General features: G+C 45.6%; 1 protein-coding gene across 2 annotated transcripts; it reads left to right on the plus strand.

Moving 5' to 3' along the window:
- The first annotated feature begins 2708 nt into the window (after window positions 1-2708).
- On the plus strand, window positions 2709-17116 carry LOC141147598 (zymogen granule membrane protein 16-like). Of its 2 annotated transcripts, none has more exons than XM_073634827.1 (4): window positions 2709-2893; window positions 6361-6483; window positions 11945-12059; window positions 16705-17116. In XM_073634827.1, the coding sequence occupies exons 2-4, from the start codon at window positions 6411-6413 to the stop codon at window positions 17006-17008; spliced, it is 492 nt and encodes a 163-aa protein (XP_073490928.1). In that variant the 5' UTR covers window positions 2709-2893; window positions 6361-6410; the 3' UTR covers window positions 17009-17116. The 2 variants fall into 2 exon arrangements, with proteins under 2 accessions (XP_073490928.1, XP_073490929.1); XM_073634828.1 differs by having other exon boundaries at window positions 6364-6483.
- Window positions 17117-19846: the final 2730 nt, after the last annotated feature.

Genomic DNA, 19846 nt, shown 5'->3' on the forward strand with positions numbered 1-19846 from the left:
GATGGAGGATTTACAGAGTCGAGGTAACAAGTGGGGTACAGGGTCTAATAGCAGCCCTCACGGGGGTACCGCTACATACAGGCAAGGGGCAGGGCCAGCCTTGTATGTCACTTCGTGACACTGCCCCCTTCTGACGTCACGTGGTTCTGATAAGCCCCCACCCGCAGACCCCGACAACCACAGCCCAGGACTTTGTCCCCATTAACACAGGGACAAGGTGCTTTGAGGGGGGGCGCATAGCCCCCCTGCCCCAAAGCACCCACCTGCCCATATTGAGGGCATGTGGCATGTATGATTCAGAAGGGGGGGGCGCTCGCTCGTCTCCCCCTTCCTGACCTGCCAGGCTGCATGCTTGGATAAGGGTCTGGTATGGATTTTGGGGGGGACCCCACGCTATTTTTTAAAAAAATGTTGGCGTGGCATTCCCCTTAAAATCCATACCAGACCCGAAGGACCTGGTATGGACTGGGGGGGGATTCAACGCCGTTTTTTCTTTTTAATTTTTCTATTGCCGGGCAATTGCCAGCATTCTTTACCTTTACATTTATCTGTCAGTGGGGAAGCCCACTGACAGATGATGGTTGTTAAGGACGCGGGTGGCCGGCTTTCCAGCCCGCTGCTTAACAACCTGCTATTTCTTCACACAGAATTCAAATCGGTCCATCGTTCGTCGACCGATCCGAATTCTAAACGTTCTGAAAAGTTCTAAGTCATTAGAAAATTAATAAATGAAGGGAATTTTAACCTAAGCTAAACCAAGCTAAGCGGATTCCGAAACCAAACTAAACAAATTTCATAACGAAACAAAATTAGTAACGTAACGAATCTATGCGTGAGTGGCTGAGACGGTAGTTGGAAACTTTCTTCTTGTGGTTTAGGCCTTAATTTACTGTATGGCCTCATTCAATTACCAGCCAGTCCGAAGGCCTCATCAGGAACAGCTAAAGAAAAAGGGTGAAACCATATAATCATAAACATTGTTTAAATATAGTAAAAATTTCCCCAAAAAAGCTGATAATGCAATAAACAAAAATAAATAACTACACTAAATAATCTATACATTTTTCATGATAACATATTATAAAATGTAACATACCTGATTGTCACAAGGTGATGTTCTTGGCCTCAAACTAATCCATAACCCTGAACCCAACCTCTAACCAACTCCCTAACCCATAACCCTCAATGCAACCCTTAACCCTCAAACTAATTCTCAACCATACCCCTAACTAGGGGTGTACCTAGGGGGGTCGCAACTGCGACCCGGCCCCATGCTCAGGGGGGCCCGGGCAGCCCCTGTACACCTGGATAGGAGGGGCTCCATATAGGGGAACTGATCTCCTTCCTCCTTCAGCTGCTGAATGGTCACTTCTCCTCCTTTCCCTCCTGCAGGCATTCAGCAGCTTCAGAAAGGAGAGGAGTGGTTCCTCTATATGCCACCACCTCTTCTGCCCCGCCTATCCAGCTTTTTAATGCTCCCCCGGGCCCCTGTCCTCTCTCCTGGTCCTCCTGTGGTCTCCTCTGGCCCCCCTTATCCCACTGTCAGGATGCTGTCAGGATGGAGAGCGAAGGAAGGGGCCGGTAAATGTGTCATCTACCGGCCCCTTCCTTGTCTGAATGAATAGTCTGTGTTTACTGTGTTTCAGTTTGTGAATGAATGGGAAGTTCTGTGCAGAGGTATTCCTGTCCATTCATTCTGTACAGCTGAGGCTGCAGAGAAGGTGATTGAGGACTGCTCCTTTCTCTGTCTCAAAGGTGAAACATCAGAGGTCTCTTTAGACCCCTGATATCTCACGAAAGCCCCCAAACTTTCCTAAAAAAATATGAAAAATAATATTGTAAAAAGCAAAGAATAATAAAATAAAATGGTAAAAAAAATAAAATGATAAAATAAAAAACTACTGACACAAGTGGCGGAACTACCAGGGTCACAAAGGTCGCATTTGCAACCAGGCCCTGGCGTTCCACCACTGGGGTCAGAGGGAAGGGCCCCAGCCAGGGGTCAGGAGGGCCTTGCACCCGGGGGCTCTGAAGGTTCTAGTTACCCCAGTGCCCCTAACCCTCAACCTAATCCATAACCCTCGACCCAACCCCTAACCATCATCCTAATCCATAACCATACCCCTAACCCTCAACTGAATACATTACGGAAAGGGTTATTAGGAGGGTGAAGGGCAGAATATGTTTAATAAGACAACTAAAAAGCATAAATTAAAGCTACATATTACCTAATATCAGAGGCGTTGCTAGGGGGTGGCTATTGAGGCTATAGCCCCGAATCTGGGGCCCATAGCCCCGAGTCTCTAGGGCAGGGGTCGGCACTGCACCCCGCAGACATTATCATAGGGCTGAATGGGGGCGGGAACTGCAGGAGTTAACTTTTTTTATTAAACAGCAGGTGATTGGTTGCAATCCTAGTAACCAATTACCAGCCTGTTAATGTGAAAAGTTAACTTCAGTAGTTCCCGCCCCCATCCAGGCCTATATATATATATATATATATATATATATATATATATATATATATACACACACACACACGTATATTCTCTACACGTGTATGCCCACCCAAGCATATGACTTTCTTTACTTCACTGCTATGGGCTCTAGCCCCGGATCTTTTGTAGACCTAGCAACGCCCCTGCCTAATATGTTAACTTTATCTACACCTTTCAGCTCCCCTTCACACATGACATGACTGACCAAGAACAGGCGAGTGGGGTATGGAAGGAGTTAATGTGGCGTCATTGAAGTTAAATATTATCTGACACTAGAGAGTTCTTGTGAATTTAGAAAAAATGTCGCAATCAATGTGTCTATATACACACTGAGCTATACTGTATATATACCGGTAGAAGGGAAGATAGATTCATCCAGTGACCAGGAACGAAAGGTGAGTTATGGCTACATAGTCTGTGGCAGAATCTTGTACAGGGTTTTTATGATTTATAGAGTGATATACACTATATTACAAAAGTATTGGGACACCTGCCTTTACATGCATATGAACTTTAATGGCATCCCAGTCTTAGTCCGTAGGGTTCAATATTGGGTTGGTCCACTCTTTGCAGCTATAACAGCTTCTACTCTTCTAAGAAGGCCGTCCACAAGGTTTAGGAGTGTGTCTATGGGAATGTTTGCATAATAAAGGTGCATTTATTATTTTTTTCCCAAAAGTGAACTTATCCTTTAATTCTGTCATATGATGACCAGAAGTTCAGTGAAGCAGCACTGAGAGAGCAGGAGCCAACAGCATTGATAGTTTGAAACTGCCAGTGCTGGTGGTAAGAATTGTATTGTAAGTTTACTTAAGAATGTTAACCGCTTCAGCCCCGGAAGATTTTACCCCCTTCCTGACCAGAGCACTTTTTGCGATTCGGCACTGCGTCGCTTTAACTGACAGTTGCGCGGTCGTGCAACGTTGCACCCAAACAAAACTGACATCCTTTTTTCCCCCACAAATGGAGCTTTCTTTTGGTGGTATTTGATCGCCTCTGCGGTTTTTATTTTTTGCGCTATAAATAATAAAAGAGCGACAATTTTGAAAAAAAAACGCAATATTTTTTACTTTTTGCTATAGTAAATATCCACAAAAAATATATATAAAAAACTATTTTTTCCTCAGTTTAGGCCAATATGTATTCTTCTACATATTTTTGTTAAAAAAAAATCGCAATGCGCATATATTGATTGGTTTGCACAAAATTTATAGCGGCTAGGGGATAGATTTATGGCATTTTTATTATTAATTTTTTTTTTATTATGGCGGCGATCTGCGATTTTTATTGGGACTGCGACATTATGGCGGAAACATTGGACACTTTTGACACTATTTTGGGACCATTGTCATTTATACAGCGATCAGTGCTATAAAAATGCATTGATTACTGTGTAAATGACACTGGCAGTGAAGGGGTTAACCACTAGGGGGGCAATGAAGGGGTTAAGTGTGTCCTAGGGAGTGATTCTAACTGTGGGGGGAGGGGCTTCAACACACATAACAGTGATCACCGCACCGATGACAGGGAGTAGTGATCTCTGTCATGTCACTGGGCAGAACGGGGAAATGCTCTGTTTACAAAAGCATCTCCCAATTCTACCTCTCCGTGACACGAACGCGGGCACCCGGCGGGCATCAAGTCCGTGGGACCCACGGTCATGGAGACCGCAGCGGGCACTGCTGCTTAAATGGCACGTACCTGTACGCCCTTTTGCCCACCAGTGCCATTCTGCCGATGTATATCAGCGTACGCTGGTCAGGAAGCGGTTAAAGCGGAGTTCCACCCAAAAATGGTAATTACGCTTATCCGGTCCCCCCCTTCCTCCGGTGTCACATTTGGCACCTTTCAGGGGGGAGAAGATACCTGTCTAATACAGGTATTTGCTCCCACTTCCAGCGACAGAACCTGCGGTGATCTACGCCATGTCCGGCTCCCCCTCCGCCATCTTCTGGGAAACACACAGGTCCCAGAAGACAGCAGGGACCAGGGAGGACTTGCAGCGTGAGTCGCGCATGCGCAGTAGGGAACCAGGCTGTGAAGCCGCAAAGCTTCACTTCCTGATTCCCTTACTGAAGATGCCGGCGCCTGCACCCAGGAGCCGAGGGACAGGTACCGTATATACTCGAGTATAAGCCGAGTTTTTCAGCACATTTTTTTGTGCTGAAAGTGCCCCCCTCGGCTTATACTGGAGTCAAGCACTTTTCTGCAGCATAAAATTTCATTTTCCGAACCGATTTTGGGGCCCCGTATTTCGGGGCCACTTTGTGCAAACTCAGTGGAACGAGAACCACAACATATCTAAAGCTGGGGTTCCTAGCACCAAGTTGTCCTGAGATATGGGGCCCCAAATCGGTTCAGGAAATGTCATTCTCTGCTGCAGAAAAGTGCTTGACATTTTCTGAACTGATATTTGGGGCCCTGTATCTCAGGGCCACTTGGTGCTAGGAACCCCAGCTTTGGATATATTGTGGTGTTGGTTCCACTGGGTTTGCACACCAAATTTGGGGTGCCTAGCGCTAAGTGGCCTCGAGATACGGGGCCCCAAAATCAGTCAATTGTGTCCATCTGCAGCAATCTCATTTCGGGACCCTTTGGGTCCAGAGACTCCAAATTTTGGCTGCAGCTAGGGGGCATCTAGGAACCCTTAACTACCGAGTTTGAAGCTCGGGGGACCTATGGCTGCAAATGGGCACAATGAGGCTGCAAATGGGCATTGTTGACCCTCTTTTCCACTTACAGTAGCTGCGCATTTCTCACCCTAGGCTTATACTCGAGTCAATAGGTTATCCCAGTTTTTTGTGGTAAAATTAGGTGCCTCGGCTTATTCGGGTTGACTTATACTCCAGTATATACGGTAAGTGTCCTTATTTTAAAAGTCAGCAGCTGCAGTATTTGTAGATGCTGACTTTAATTTTTTTTTTTTTTTTTTTCGGTGGAACTCCGCTTTAAGCTTTAAAATACTGAGGCTTTAATACAACTTTAAAGCAGCATTCTTTGCTAATGCACGACTTGTGCAAACCTATTCTCAATGTAGAATTAACAAAAGTGCGGATGGACAGACCCAACAGGGGAAAAAAGGGGGAGAGAGAATGAGAAAAATATTAAGCTTTAAATAGAATTAAAGGATAAGTTCACTTTAAAAATAAATAAATAAATGCACATTTTTGCAGGTAAAAAAAATGTGCATTTATTATTTTTTTTATATTAGGAGCCTGTAAAGTATTGCACCAGCCATCAGCAGACCGCTGGTGCCATGCAGATCTCCTGTAGATCTGTCGGTGTATCTGAGTGCCTGTACATCCCCAGGTACACTGACAGGAAGAATCAATGAACTACTAAGAGCTGTGTGAATGAATGACGCGGCTGTGTAGGTGGAGCCCCGCAGGGCCGAGCTGATTTCAAAAAGTGACAGCTAGTAAGGGGAACTTCTCCCTCTACTGCTGTCACAAGGACAGGGGGAGGGGGATGGAGCAGCGGCTGCAGCATTGGGGACATGTTACTCTAAAAACAGGTGGAACATGTAACATGTTCCCAAAGGTGAACTTATCCTTTAAAGGGAATATTTACAAAAACTGGAGCACTCAGAATCTGGTGCACCTGTGCACGGCAGCCAATCAGCTTCTAACTTCAGATTGTTCAGTTAAGCTTTGACAATAAAACCTGGATGCCGATTGGTTTTTATGCAGAGCTGCCCCAGAGTATGCACTCTCCGGGTTTTAGCAAATCAACCCCAAAATGCATTTAGTTTTGTGTCTATTTGAATTACAGTAACTCACAATTTCTAATGATATTTTGCATTCCCATTTTTTTTTGCATGAGTTTATTTATTTATTTTTATTTTTTTACTATTGCCGCACAGAAGGTTTTGGAAGAATTGACTGTTTCGGCTGAGAGGCGCGGCTCTAGGTGATGACTGCTAAGACCAGGATGCTGACTCTCCTGTGTGCGTGCTTTCTGCTGGGCTCCACAGCGGCATCTATTGGTGAGCATGAGTTATTACAACTTACTACGCATCCCCTGTTATAGTGAACAGTCCATTATAATAATGAATACGGGAGGGCAGAAGCAGCTAATCAGCACAATCAATTATAAAAACTACCGTCAGTTATTTGCATTGTAAAAAAGTAAAAAGTAAAAACCTGACTGAGGCTCGGCCCCTCTTAAAATAATAATAATGCTCTCAAGATCCATAGGTGGAGGGACTTAAAAGACAATTAGGCAGAATATCCATACATATGTAATTGTATTATATAAAAAAAAAACACAAACAATACCAAAAACCACAAGATAAAATAATAATTGGCCAATTATAAACTACCCCCCCAGCTGCACAAGGAAGCACCCCTAAAAAAAAATTTAGGGTATATCCTCAATGTTGTGTATGAGACACAGACTGGAGTGTCCAATAGGTGATGTGGAAAGCTTGCATAAACAAAAAAAATGTGTATAGTTCCTCTTAAAGGTCAGCATATGACGACATATTGCATCCACACATATGTTGTATGACCTATCAGTGGATCCTATTGCATAATTTGTAGACAATATGTGCAATCCTAGATATAATAAAAAAATCTCCAGGCCCCTGCTGTATGAATCCTTCTATCTCCAAGGTATCTCTATAGGAGAAGAAGGGGAAAGGAGTGCTGTGAATTTCCTGCTTGGGAAATCAGTGGATCAAAAATGTATGTCAGAAAACTCTACACTGGGCTTAGATGTTCCCAATGCACATGATACACCTCCACATACAAGGGTGTATCATGAAATGAGTGAGCCCGTGTGCAAGATCAAAAGCAGCCCTTAGGCAATGATAAGAGAAAAAAAAAAAAAAAGTGCCACGCTTAGAGCACCAACGGCGCACAGTGGCCGTGATTTAAATTGTGCTAGATATTGGGCGTGGCTTAAAGGGGTGTGGTTAGAGTCTGAGATGACTTACATAGTACAGAATGTTGTAATGTTAAAGCGGGATTCTGGCCAGCGAAAAAAATTTTTTAAAGTCAGCAGCTACAAACACTGTAACTGCTGACTTTAAATAAGTAGACTTACCTGTCCTGGGTGCCCGCGATGTCGGCTGCCCGAGGCCGACCCGTCCCTCGGCTCTCAGGACCCGGCACCGCCATCCTAACTAAGGGAAACAGGCAGTGGAGCCTTGCGGCTTCACTGCCAGTTTCCTACTGCGCACGCTCTAGCGGCGCTCTGTGAATGGCCCCGTGGTTTTCTGGGAACACACACAGTTTCCAGAAGGCAACGGAGCCGCTCACCGAGGAACAGGACACGCCGCGGAATACGAAGAGGCAGATTAGGAAGACTGCCTAGCAATAAGGGTTCAGGTAAGTTTAAATTTTTTTTTTTTTCAAATGTTTTTTTTTTTCAGGGTGGCCCTCCACTTTAACTATGGAATGTACAATGCAGAGTGTACGGTGGTGTGTAGAATGTGCAGGATGGTGTCAGTAGGGCAGTGGATAGTGTCAGTTGTTTTTTTGTTTTTATTGTTTTATTTTCTATAATTTTTTTTACCATTCTAACACTACACTAAAACTATACTCACACTACACTGACACTACATGAATGCTACACTAAAACTACACTGACACTACACTAACACTACACTCACACTACACTTACACTACACTAAAACTACACTGACACTATACTCACACTACAATAACATAACACGAATGCTACACTGACACTACACTGACACTACACTCACACTACACTAACACTACACTGACACTACACTCACACTACACTGACACTACATTCACACTACACTAACACTACACTGACACTACACTAACACTACACTGACACTATACTTACACTATACTCACACTACACTAACACTTCACGAATGCTATTCTGACACTACACTAACACTACACTCACACTACACTGACACTATACTCACACTACACTAACACTACACGAATGCTACACTGACAGTATACTCACACTATTACACTGACACTACACTCACACTACACTGACACTATACTCACACTACACTAACACTACACGAATGCTACACTGACAGTATACTCACACTATTACACTGACACTACACTCACACTACACTCACACTATACTCACACTACACTAAGACCCCTTTCACACTTGTGCGAACTCAAAGTCGCACGATTTTACGGCCGCAATTTTGCTGTGATTTGGGAGCAGTACTACTTTGTACGACTTTGCCACAACTTTGGCAAACACTACACTAACACTACACTCACACTACACTCACACTACACTAACACTACACTGACACTACAATAATACTACGCTCACACTACACTCACACTACACTAACTCTACACTACCTCTACACTCATCATGACTTTGTCCAATCAGGGCTCTGACAGTGCTCTGTGCCTAATCGAGCAAAGCCTTGCACCTGACCAGCGGTGCATTGCCTTTGCCAATCAGGGCCCTAGAAAGCACTGAGCAGCACACAGTGCATTGTGGGGCGCTCGGCAGGCAAACATCCCGCTGAGTGCAAGTTCAGGTGCTCAGCAAACACCCAAATGGGCACTGTTTGGGGCCAAACAGCTCACCCATCACTGTCAGTGAACACCACTACTACTTAGCACAGCATTATTTTGTGAACACTGTAGGGTTGGTAGTCGCATTTATAAAGTCGATCTCTCAGGTGAAGTTCCCCAGTACATAGTCCCCTCAGTACCCCCAGTGCCTACCAGTGTAGAAGAAGCCAGCCCTTGCAAGTTGCTCTTGGCTCACCCCAGTGTATTGGTACCAGTTGTACATGGTTCCCAGTCTCTGCCTCTTCTCCTGTAGCTTGGGGTACTCTACCCACCAGCTGTCATCCTCGTCCCCAGGCAGTCTCTGCAGCTAGCTCAGGATCTGTGTACCCATTGAGTTTGTAGCCCTCATGAGGGAAATGTTTCCCACATGTCTGCCTAGTACAATAGCACAGATGGGGAAGTACGTGTGATGCTTGGATCCTGAATGGTTCCCGGGCCCCCAGCTCTGTAGTAGGATGCCCCTGCAGCAGAAGCATAGCATCTGGGCCGCAGATATAAGGAGCCAGCCAGTGCCAGTTGCTGAGGGGAGTCCAGCCATCCTGCAAGCTCACCAGCTACCTGACCCCACTCCACATGTCTTTTTATAATGAAGTTCTGGGGGTGTCCAGGCTGGTGGGTTCCCCAGTAGCCCAACATCTCTCTATTCAGATCACAGTATGATCAGAGATGCCTCCCTTCCCTTGGGCTCCATGGCAGCAAATTTACAAACATTTCACAACAGGCCAGGTCTGAAGACTTTCAGGCTGGGTTCCCACCGATGCGAATTGGATGTGGATTTCCCTGCATCCAATTCGCATAGCAGATGATTGTGACCGGCTCTCTATGGAGCCGGTTCACACACTCCCCCAGTGGCTCTGGTGCGAATGGCAAAGGAGCCCTGTGCATCTTTTGGTCCATTTCAGGTCCGAATTCAGCCAAAAATTCTGTCTGAAATCGGACCTGAAATGGTGAATGGCGACACACCGGACTCCTGCGATCTCCAGTGTGAACCCAGCCTTAAAGATCCGGCAATGACCTGGCAACAGTGTTAACTTTAAAGTCAAATTTCTATTTAGTTTTAGTCATAGTCTTTTGACGAAAATGCCATTTTAGTTTTAGTCGTACTTTAGTCGACAGATGGCTTGCACCCGAGGGTACTTAGGGAACTTGGTCAAGTAATTGCCAGACCATTGTTCCTAATTTTTACAGACAGTCTACTGACTGGAATGGTACCAGCTGATTGGAGAAAAGCCAATGTAGCACCAATATTTAAAAAGGGCCCAAAAAACATGTCTGGGAATTACAGACCAGTTAGCCTAACATCAATAGTATGTAAACTCTTGGAGGGGATGATAAGGGACTATATACAAGATTTTAGTAATGAGAACGGTATGATTAGCAGTAATCAGCATGGATTCATGAAGAATCATTCTTGCCAAACCAATCTATTAATCTTCTATGAGGAGGTGAGTTGCCAGCTAGATAAAAGAAGGCCCGTAGATGTGGTGTATCTGGATTTTGCAAAAGCATTTGACACAGTTCCCCATAAACGTTTACTGTACAAAATAAGGTCTGTTGGCATGGACCATAGGGTGAGTACATGGATTGAAAACTGGCTACAAGGGCGTGTTCAGAGGGTGGTGATAAATGGGGAGTACTCAGAATGGTCAGGGGTGGGTAGTGGGGTTCCCCAGGGTTCTGTTCTGGGACCAATCCTATTTATTTTGTTCATAAACGACCTGGAGGATGGGATAAACAGTTCAATCTCTGTATTTGCAGACGGTACTAAGCTAAGCAGGGCAATAACTTCGCCGCAGGATGTGGAAACCTTGCAAGAAGATCTGAACAAATTAATGGGGTGGGCAACTACATGGCAAATGAGGTTCAATGTAGAAAAATGTAAAATAATGCATTTGGGTGGCAAAAATATGAATTCAATCTATAGACTGGGGGGAGAACCTCTGGGGGAATCTAGGATGGAAAAGGACCTGGGGGTCCTAGTAGATGGTAGGCATGCAATGCCAAGCTTAGCTACTGCTAACAAAGCAAACAGAATATTGGCATGCATTAAAAAGGGGATCAACTCCAGAGATAAAACGATAATTCTCCCACTCTACAAGACTCTGGTCCAGACGCACCTGGAGTATGCTGTCCAGTTCTGGGCACCAGTCCTCAGGAAGGATGTACTGGAAATGGAGCGAGTACAAAGAAGGGCAACAAAGCTAATAAAGGGTCTGGAGGATCTTAGTTATGAGGAAAGGTTGCGAGCACTGAACTTATTCTCTCTGGAGAAGAGACGCTTGAGAGGGGATATGATTTCAATATACAAATATTCATAAAGAAAAAAAATATTGCTTTTTGATAAACAGAAGTGCAACATTGAAATATAAAAAAAACAACAAAAAAGAACGAAAAAAACCTGTAAACTCTATTGGCTGTAATGCCATTTCACATATTACTTGAGTATAAAAAAGCCTTTTTCTTACTTTTTTATTTTTTTTTTATTTTTAGGAGCTTAGTAGATGCCCCCTTCTTATTCTTATGTGGTAAATTTTAACAGTATTAATTTTGACGTCACATTTCGATTTAGTCATAGTCTTTTGACTAAGATGCCATTTTAGTTTTAGTCGTATTTTAGTCATCTGAATTTTTTTAGTTATAGTCGTATTTTAGTCATCTAAAATGGTGTTAATTTAGTCAATGAAAATATTTTTATCGACGAAATTAACACTGCCTGGCAATGTTAACAAAATTGCAACATTGCCAGGTAATTTCCAGCAAATTCCCAAGTATGGCCATCACCCATCCCCAAGTCTCACCATAGCTGGTCTAGCTGAATGCATGCAGAATTGCAGATACATTATACACATTCATGTGTAGGTGACCCCTGCCTGACTGCTCTCCTATATCTCACTGTTGTAGAGAGTGGAGTCTCATATGGAGACAATGGAGACAACGCTTTTTCCTTCTCCGATGAGCAACAACATGGGCCAATTACAGCCATTCGCATCAGGGAGGGTCCCAGTTGTCTGAATGGGTAAGATTTGTCTGACTATAGCTTTTCTACTACACTTTATATACATACAACTTTTTCAGCACATTTCAGTAGAACGTATAATGTCAGTCTGCTGCAGGGAGAAGAAAGCATTTCCTCAGTCTCCTCTCCCCCCTCTCCCCCAGTGATCAAGCTGCAACAGTGTAACTTTGTAGCAGCATGTCCAGGCCCGGATTTACTCCCTTTGCCACCCGAAGGCCTGGTCCTTCAATGCCCCCCCCCCCCCACACACACACCACCATTCTCGTCCTTTATCGATGACTGCTACAATAGATCAATTAAAAACATATCTCCACACATGAGAACACTGAAAATAACTGGCTTTAATTGTACAGACTGAAAATACTCTGTAATGCAGAAAATGCCTTTTAAAGATTATAGCAGTAAGAAACTCCCTACAATTTTCACCTGCTGCGCTCGCCCCAGACGTCCTCTTCGCCACTCAGCCTGGCCATTGATTGGCTAGAGTGGATGGATTGAAAGCAGCGCAGGCATTGGCTCGCACTGCTGTCAATCACATCCAATGATGTGGCGCGCCGGGGGGCGGGGCCGAGTGATACAGTGAGCCGCCGGCTGTATCACGGGAGCGCGCCCACAAGAACTAACCCATATGCGAGAGAGCTTGCATGAAGGGGGTTAGTTCTTGCGGGAAGGAGCCGAGACAGGTGCTGAGGGACCCCAGAAGACCAGGTTCGGGGCCACTCTGTGCAAAACAAGCTGCACAGTGGAGGTAAGTATAACATGTTTGTTATTTTAAAAAAAGAAAAAAAATTGCCTTTACAACCCCTTTAATGAGACTGTTTCACAAATCACTTTATTGCACTTTATTTACCCACTGACATACATGACTGACCTGACTACTGACATACATGACTGACCTGACTACTGACATACATGACTGACCTACCTGACATACATGACTGACCTGACTGCTGACATACATGACTGACCTGACTACTGAGATACATGACTGACCTACCTACTGGCATACATGACTGACCTGACTACTGACATACATGACTGACCTGACTACTGACATACATGACTGACCTGACTACTGACATACATGACTGACCTGACTACTGACATACATGACTGACCTGACTACTGACATACATGACTGACCTACCTACTGACATACATGACTGACCTGACTACTGACATACATGACTGACCTACCTGACATACATGACTGACCTGACTACTGACATACATGACTGACCTGACTACTGATATACATGACTGACCTGACTACTGACATACATGACTGACCTACCTGACATACATGACTGACCTGACTACTGACATACATGACTGACCTGACTACTGATATACATGACTGACCTGACTACTGACATACATGACTGACCTGACTACTGATATACATGACTGACCTGACTACTGACATACATGACTGACCTGACTACTGACATACATGACTGACCTGACTACTGACATACATGACTGACCTGACTACTGATATACATGACTGACCTGACTACTGACATACATGACTGACCTGACTACTGACATACATGACTGACCTGACTACTGATATACATGACTGACCTGACTACTGACATACATGACTGACCTGACTACTGACATACATGACTGACCTGACTACTGGCATACATGACTGACCTACCTGACATACATGGCTGACCTACCTGACTGACCTGACTACTGACATACATGACTGACCTGACTACTGACATACATGGCTGACCTGACTACTGACATACATGACTGACCTACCTACTGATATACATGACTGACCTACCTGACATACATGACTGACCTGACTACTGACATACATGACTGACCTGACTCCTCACATAAAAGACTGACCTACCTACTGTCATACATGACTGACCTACCTGACATACATGACTGACCTACCTACTGACATACATGACTGACCTGACCACTGATATACATGACTGACCTACCTGACATACATGACTGACCTACCTGACATACATGGCTGACCTACCTGACTGACCTGACTACTGAAATACATGACTGACCTGACTACTGACATACATGACTGACCTACCTACTGGCATACATGACTGACCTACCTGACATACATGACTGACCTACCTGACATACATGGCTGACCTACCTGACTGACCTGACTACTGACATACATGACTGACCTGACTACTGACATACATGGCTGATCTGACTACTGACATACATGACTGACCTGACTACTGGCATGCATGACTGACCTACCTGGCATACATGACTGACCTACCTGACATACATGGCTGACCTACCTGACTGACCTGACTACTGACAAACATGACTGACCTGACTACTGACATACATGGCTGACCTGACTACTGACATACATGACTGACCTACCTGACATACATGGCTGACCTACCTGACTGACCTGACTACTGACATACATGACTGACCTGACTACTGACATACATGACTGACCTGACTACTGACATACATGACTGACCTGACTCCTCACATAAAAGACTGACCTACCTACTGTCATACATGACTGACCTACCTGACATACATGACTGACCTACCTACTGACATACATGACTGACCTGACCACTGATATACATGACTGACCTACCTGACATACATGACTGACCTACCTGACATACATGGCTGACCTACCTGACTGACCTGACTACTGAAATACATGACTGACCTGACTACTGACATACATGACTGACCTACCTGACATACATGACTGACCTACCTGACATACATGGCTGACCTACCTGACTGACCTGACTACTGACATACAGGACTGACCTGACTACTGACATACATGACTGACTTACCTACTGGCATACATGACTGACCTACCTGACATACATGGCTGACCTACCTGACTGACCTGACTACTGACATACAGGACTGACCTGACTACTGACATACATGACTGACCTGACTACTGACATACATGACTGACTTACCTACTGGCATACATGACTGACCTACCTGACATACATGACTGACCTACCTGACATACATGGCTGACCTACCTGACTGACCTGACTACTGACATACATGACTGACCTGACTACTGACATACATGGCTGACCTGACTACTGACATACATGACTGACCTGACTACTGGCATGCATGACTGACCTACCTGGCATACATGACTGACCTACCTGACATACATGGCTGACCTACCTGACTGACCTGACTACTGACATACATGACTGGCCTGACTACTGACAAACATGACTGACCTGACTACTGACAAACATGACTGACCTACCTGGCATACATGACTGACCTACCTGACATACATGGCTGACCTACCTGACTGACCTGACTACTGACAAACATGACTGACCTGACTACTGACATACATGACTGACCTACCTGACATACATGACTGGCCTGACTACTGACATACATGACTGACCTTACTACTCACATAAAAGACTGACCTACCTACTGACATACATGACTGACCTACCTGACATACATGACTGACCTGACTACTGACATACATGACTGACCTACCTGACATACATGACTGGCCTGACTACTGATATACATGACTGACCTACCTGACATACATGACTGACCTACCTGACATACATGACTGACCTACCTGACATACAGATTGTTGCTGCTCAGTCTTACCTGTCCTGTAGTGTGTGAGTACACTCATTCCGGGCTCCGTCCACGTCCACGTCCACGTCCACCACTCAGACAGCCCTGCAGACAGGCAGAGCCATGATAGAAGAGCCGCCCGTCCATTTACACAGAACGAGCGGCTCAGCGTGGATCTGCCAGTGCCCAGCGCGGCCGCACAGTGTCATTCCCACCTCCTCCTGGACCCGGCAGCGTAACATAACTGTATGTTAGTGCGGGGGGGGGGGGGCGGTCGCGAAAGCCGAGAAGTCGCAGCAGAAGCGGCGCCGCCCCTGCACCACTGCCGCCCTGAGGCCTGGCCTCGTTGGCCTTGTGGGAAATCCGTCCCTGAGCATGTCACAGGGTCAGAGGCTGTAGCAGGGGCTGATCTGTATGAGACATTTGTGAACTCAGCCCAGAGATGCACATGTGCTAAGAATTAAAGTTGTTGTACACCCTGTATAATCACTTTTACCTACAGGTAAACCTATATTAAGGCTTACCTGTAGGTGCTGGAAATACCTCCTAAACCTTCACGGTATAGGAGATATTTACAATAGAGCCGTTTCTCCGTAGACTATGTCTATGGCACAGGCGCACTTTAGAAACGGTGATCGTGCCGTTTCTAAAGGGGTCATGCCGTGACTGGTGGCTCCCACGCGCATGCCCGGAAGTGACGTCACGCGGCTCCGGCCAGTTACAGAGCCGGAGTTCGCAGCCCCAGAAGGAAGAGGGGTGAAGATGGACGCTCGCTGCTAGGGGGGGGCAACAGTGACATCGCAGGCTGCTATTTCAGGTAAGTGACACATAGTTGGCGACTATGCGATGTATAGTAGCCCATTATGCTTTACCTGTGCAGGGAAATAATGAGGAAGTAAAACCCATCAGGGTTTACTTCCTCTTTAAACGATTGTGTCATCTCTGAGCCAACATCCCAGTCCAGGAAGTAGATGCATGAACAAAGATGTTCACTTCTTCATATGTTTTCCTCCAGGATTCACTTCAAATTTGGTACCTACTGGGCGCCTTTTTCGGGAGACCATGGTGGTGTCTTCCATGAGTTCTTGCTGCACAGCAATGAAAATATCATTCAGGTGTCGGGAAAGTTCTCCAAATGTGTGAATGAGCTGCTCTTCGTGACAAACTTCGGGAGGATATTCAAAGTCGGGCAACCATCAGGCACAAGCTTCAATGATTTTCCGAAGACTAAGGGCAATGTACTGCTCTACATTAGTGGGCAATACTCCAACGTCCTGAACAGCATCAGCTTTCACTGGGGTGTCCATCCAAACAAATAACACCTCAACGATGGTTCTAATTGACCTCCAGAACTGAGATCTGGAGCCCACCAGAGCCAACCAGAAGACTGGGCTCCCTCAATGCCCACTTGCTACCCATCCAGCTTATTCTACTTTCCTTGTATTTGAGAAAAAAATAAAGATTTTAAATCATATTTTGTGTTCCAATTTGTTAGTGCTCTCTACTGTAGCTATTACTTGAAGGAGATGTTTAATATGTTTGCTTTTTGTCTATAGCGCTTACTCCTGGAAGGGCCGATGAGGATATGTCCAGGGGTCCCAAAGTAGTACAGAGGCCGCCTGCCACAGACACAGCCCCAATCACACCAACAACGCAGGCTCCGTTTAGGGGATGTCTTTTTAGAAATGATTGCTGAATACCTTGAAACAGGAGAGGGTCACAGGATCTCCAAACAATAATAGTGTAGCAAGGCTAGGCCTCCTTCGATCTACTGAGAACCTCCAGGGCCAGGAACAGCTGACATCCTTCTGTATGTAGTGGGTTGTGAGGCATGGTGGGTGTAAGGTGGATAAAGTAATTGGGCGCCAGACACTTCCTGGATGCAAAAGAAAGTTTATTTTTTGGGGGGAAGAGAGGGTTAGGGCCAGGACACTCGAGACTTCAATAGGAGGACAGCCATGCAGGGAAAGGCATCCAGCAAGACGCCACATCTGCATGTGTAGGATCGCTGTCTCCTATGGCAACAGTCTTTAACAGTTCCAAACAAAAAGCTTAACAGTTCCTTCACTTCCACTACAATCACTCCTTGTAGTTCTGCAGTCCACTGAGCTCCCAGTCTCTCTCACTAGACTAGATGATTCACTGCCACTGAATCCCTTGAGCTCCTCCAATCTTCATGGCAGTATCTTCCTCAAGCGTCACCCCCGCCTCTCTGCTGGGTCCCTTGCTTGGCACTTCAGATACTTCTCAAGCTTCACCCCACTGGCCTGCTCGGTCCCTGGCTTGACACACAAGGCTGCTCTACAAGCGTCACCTCTGCTGGCTGGGTCCCTGGCTTTATACCTGCTGAAGTTTCATGATTCTTTACGGAATACTGCTCCAGTACTTACTTCAGTTACTCACTGTGGTCCCTGGTAATTAGGCAGATAGTCCCAATGGCATCCCTAGGGGGGGACAGAGGGGGCCCTGACCCCCCCAACATTATGCTGTGCCCCACCATGTGCCCCCCCAACTAAAAAAAATATATTTTTTTTTTTTTTTACAAAAAGGCAATGTCTTTTTGTCTGCATTCGTAGCGCATGCGCCACATCTTACTTGCAGGAAGGACTCCACCAGGACTCTCAGTTACTGAAAAAACAGACTGATTTCTCCCGTCCTTAGGACAGGAGAACCAGCCTGTAAATTCCAAGAGATGCCAGACCAGCGCTGTCAATAGCAGGGGCAGGACAGCAAGAGGAGGCTGGGGAACACCACAGTGGCAGGAAAACCAGGGCCCATTGGCAAGACAATCTTTGCAACCCTGATAGTTCTCCCACTGCTTTGGACCCTTATATTTTCTTGGTATGCTGGTGACATATATCTCTTGCTTTCTGCCACCTTGGGGGGCCCCAATACAGTATGAAGGGAGCTCACTGCAGAACATGTGAAAGAGCCCATTGTGGGATTGTAGTAAAGGCCCCAGGATATATATATATATATATATATATAATATAAAATTGCATTTTATAGTTGCCCCCCTACTTTTGTCCCTGTCCCCCCATGTGCCCCCCCTAAATTTGAAAGCTGGAGATGCCACTGGATAGTCCCTTACTGGTGACAGCTTCCCCTCTACCTCCGACCACGACAGGTTCTCTGGCTGGCAGAACCGTCACTTCTGGTTGGACTGCAAGCCGCAATCCCAACCCTGCACTGCTCTCTTGCTTCTGGATAAGCCCTCAGACAGCCTAGCAGCCAGATGTGCCTGGGATAGGCCCAATCTCCGGCCTAGCAGCCCATTCAATATGACACACGTCCACCCAGACAGCCGTTCAGGTAGCACAGAACATTGATTACCTGACTCCACCTGAATATATAGGCTCTCCCAGCAGGCCAAGGAATTCAAGAAAACCCCTGCCCATTGTCTGAGATACCCCATATACCCATAACCTGACCCTGGGTTGCCCTTCTCATATCAAGCACCACCAAGTACCTGGCCACCTTGTGATAGAAGAGAAAAGTGCAACAAGGCCAAACTTAGGGAGAAATCAATGGATTCCTAACTATCAACCAAGACAACTATCTTGGCAAGTAAATTTGTGAGGAGCAACCCTGCCTAAACTCCAGGGTGCTACAATAGCAATCAATAGAATACTACTCACTAATCTTCTCTATATCAACATTTCCTGGAGGTAACAAGGAATGGCCAGTATATCTAAGACCAGGGATTTTTTTCTCAGAAAAAAAGGTGCAGGAACTCACCCCCCCCCCAGGTCACGCCCCTGCCGGCCCAATAGAACCGCCCACTAACAGGTCACACCCCCCCTAAAACTGCCCCTTTAGGGAACAGGGAACCAAGTATAATTTGGGGGCCTATACAAGTGAGTTGTTAATAAAAAGTAATGCAGTAAAATGTGCAAAAAATTTGAAATGTCCAGCACTTACCAAAGTAAGCTCTGAGACACTTCCAGACTATTTCAGCATTCTTGTCATATAGTTTAGACATGTATCTGAACATACATGAGCTCATCCCTACTGAACAGCTCTAAGCGCCCATTTGCATGAGCCCTGTGAGTTTGTTACTGCAGTAAAAGCAATAATCATAGGTGTGCTCAGCCTATTGCTTTAGGGTGTGCACCCCAAAGCTTAATCACATATGCCTGTGTGTGTATGTGCATGTC

This window comes from Aquarana catesbeiana, linkage group LG06 (assembly GCF_042186555.1).
Source record: "Aquarana catesbeiana isolate 2022-GZ linkage group LG06, ASM4218655v1, whole genome shotgun sequence".
Classification (NCBI taxonomy): domain Eukaryota; kingdom Metazoa; phylum Chordata; class Amphibia; order Anura; family Ranidae; genus Aquarana; species Aquarana catesbeiana.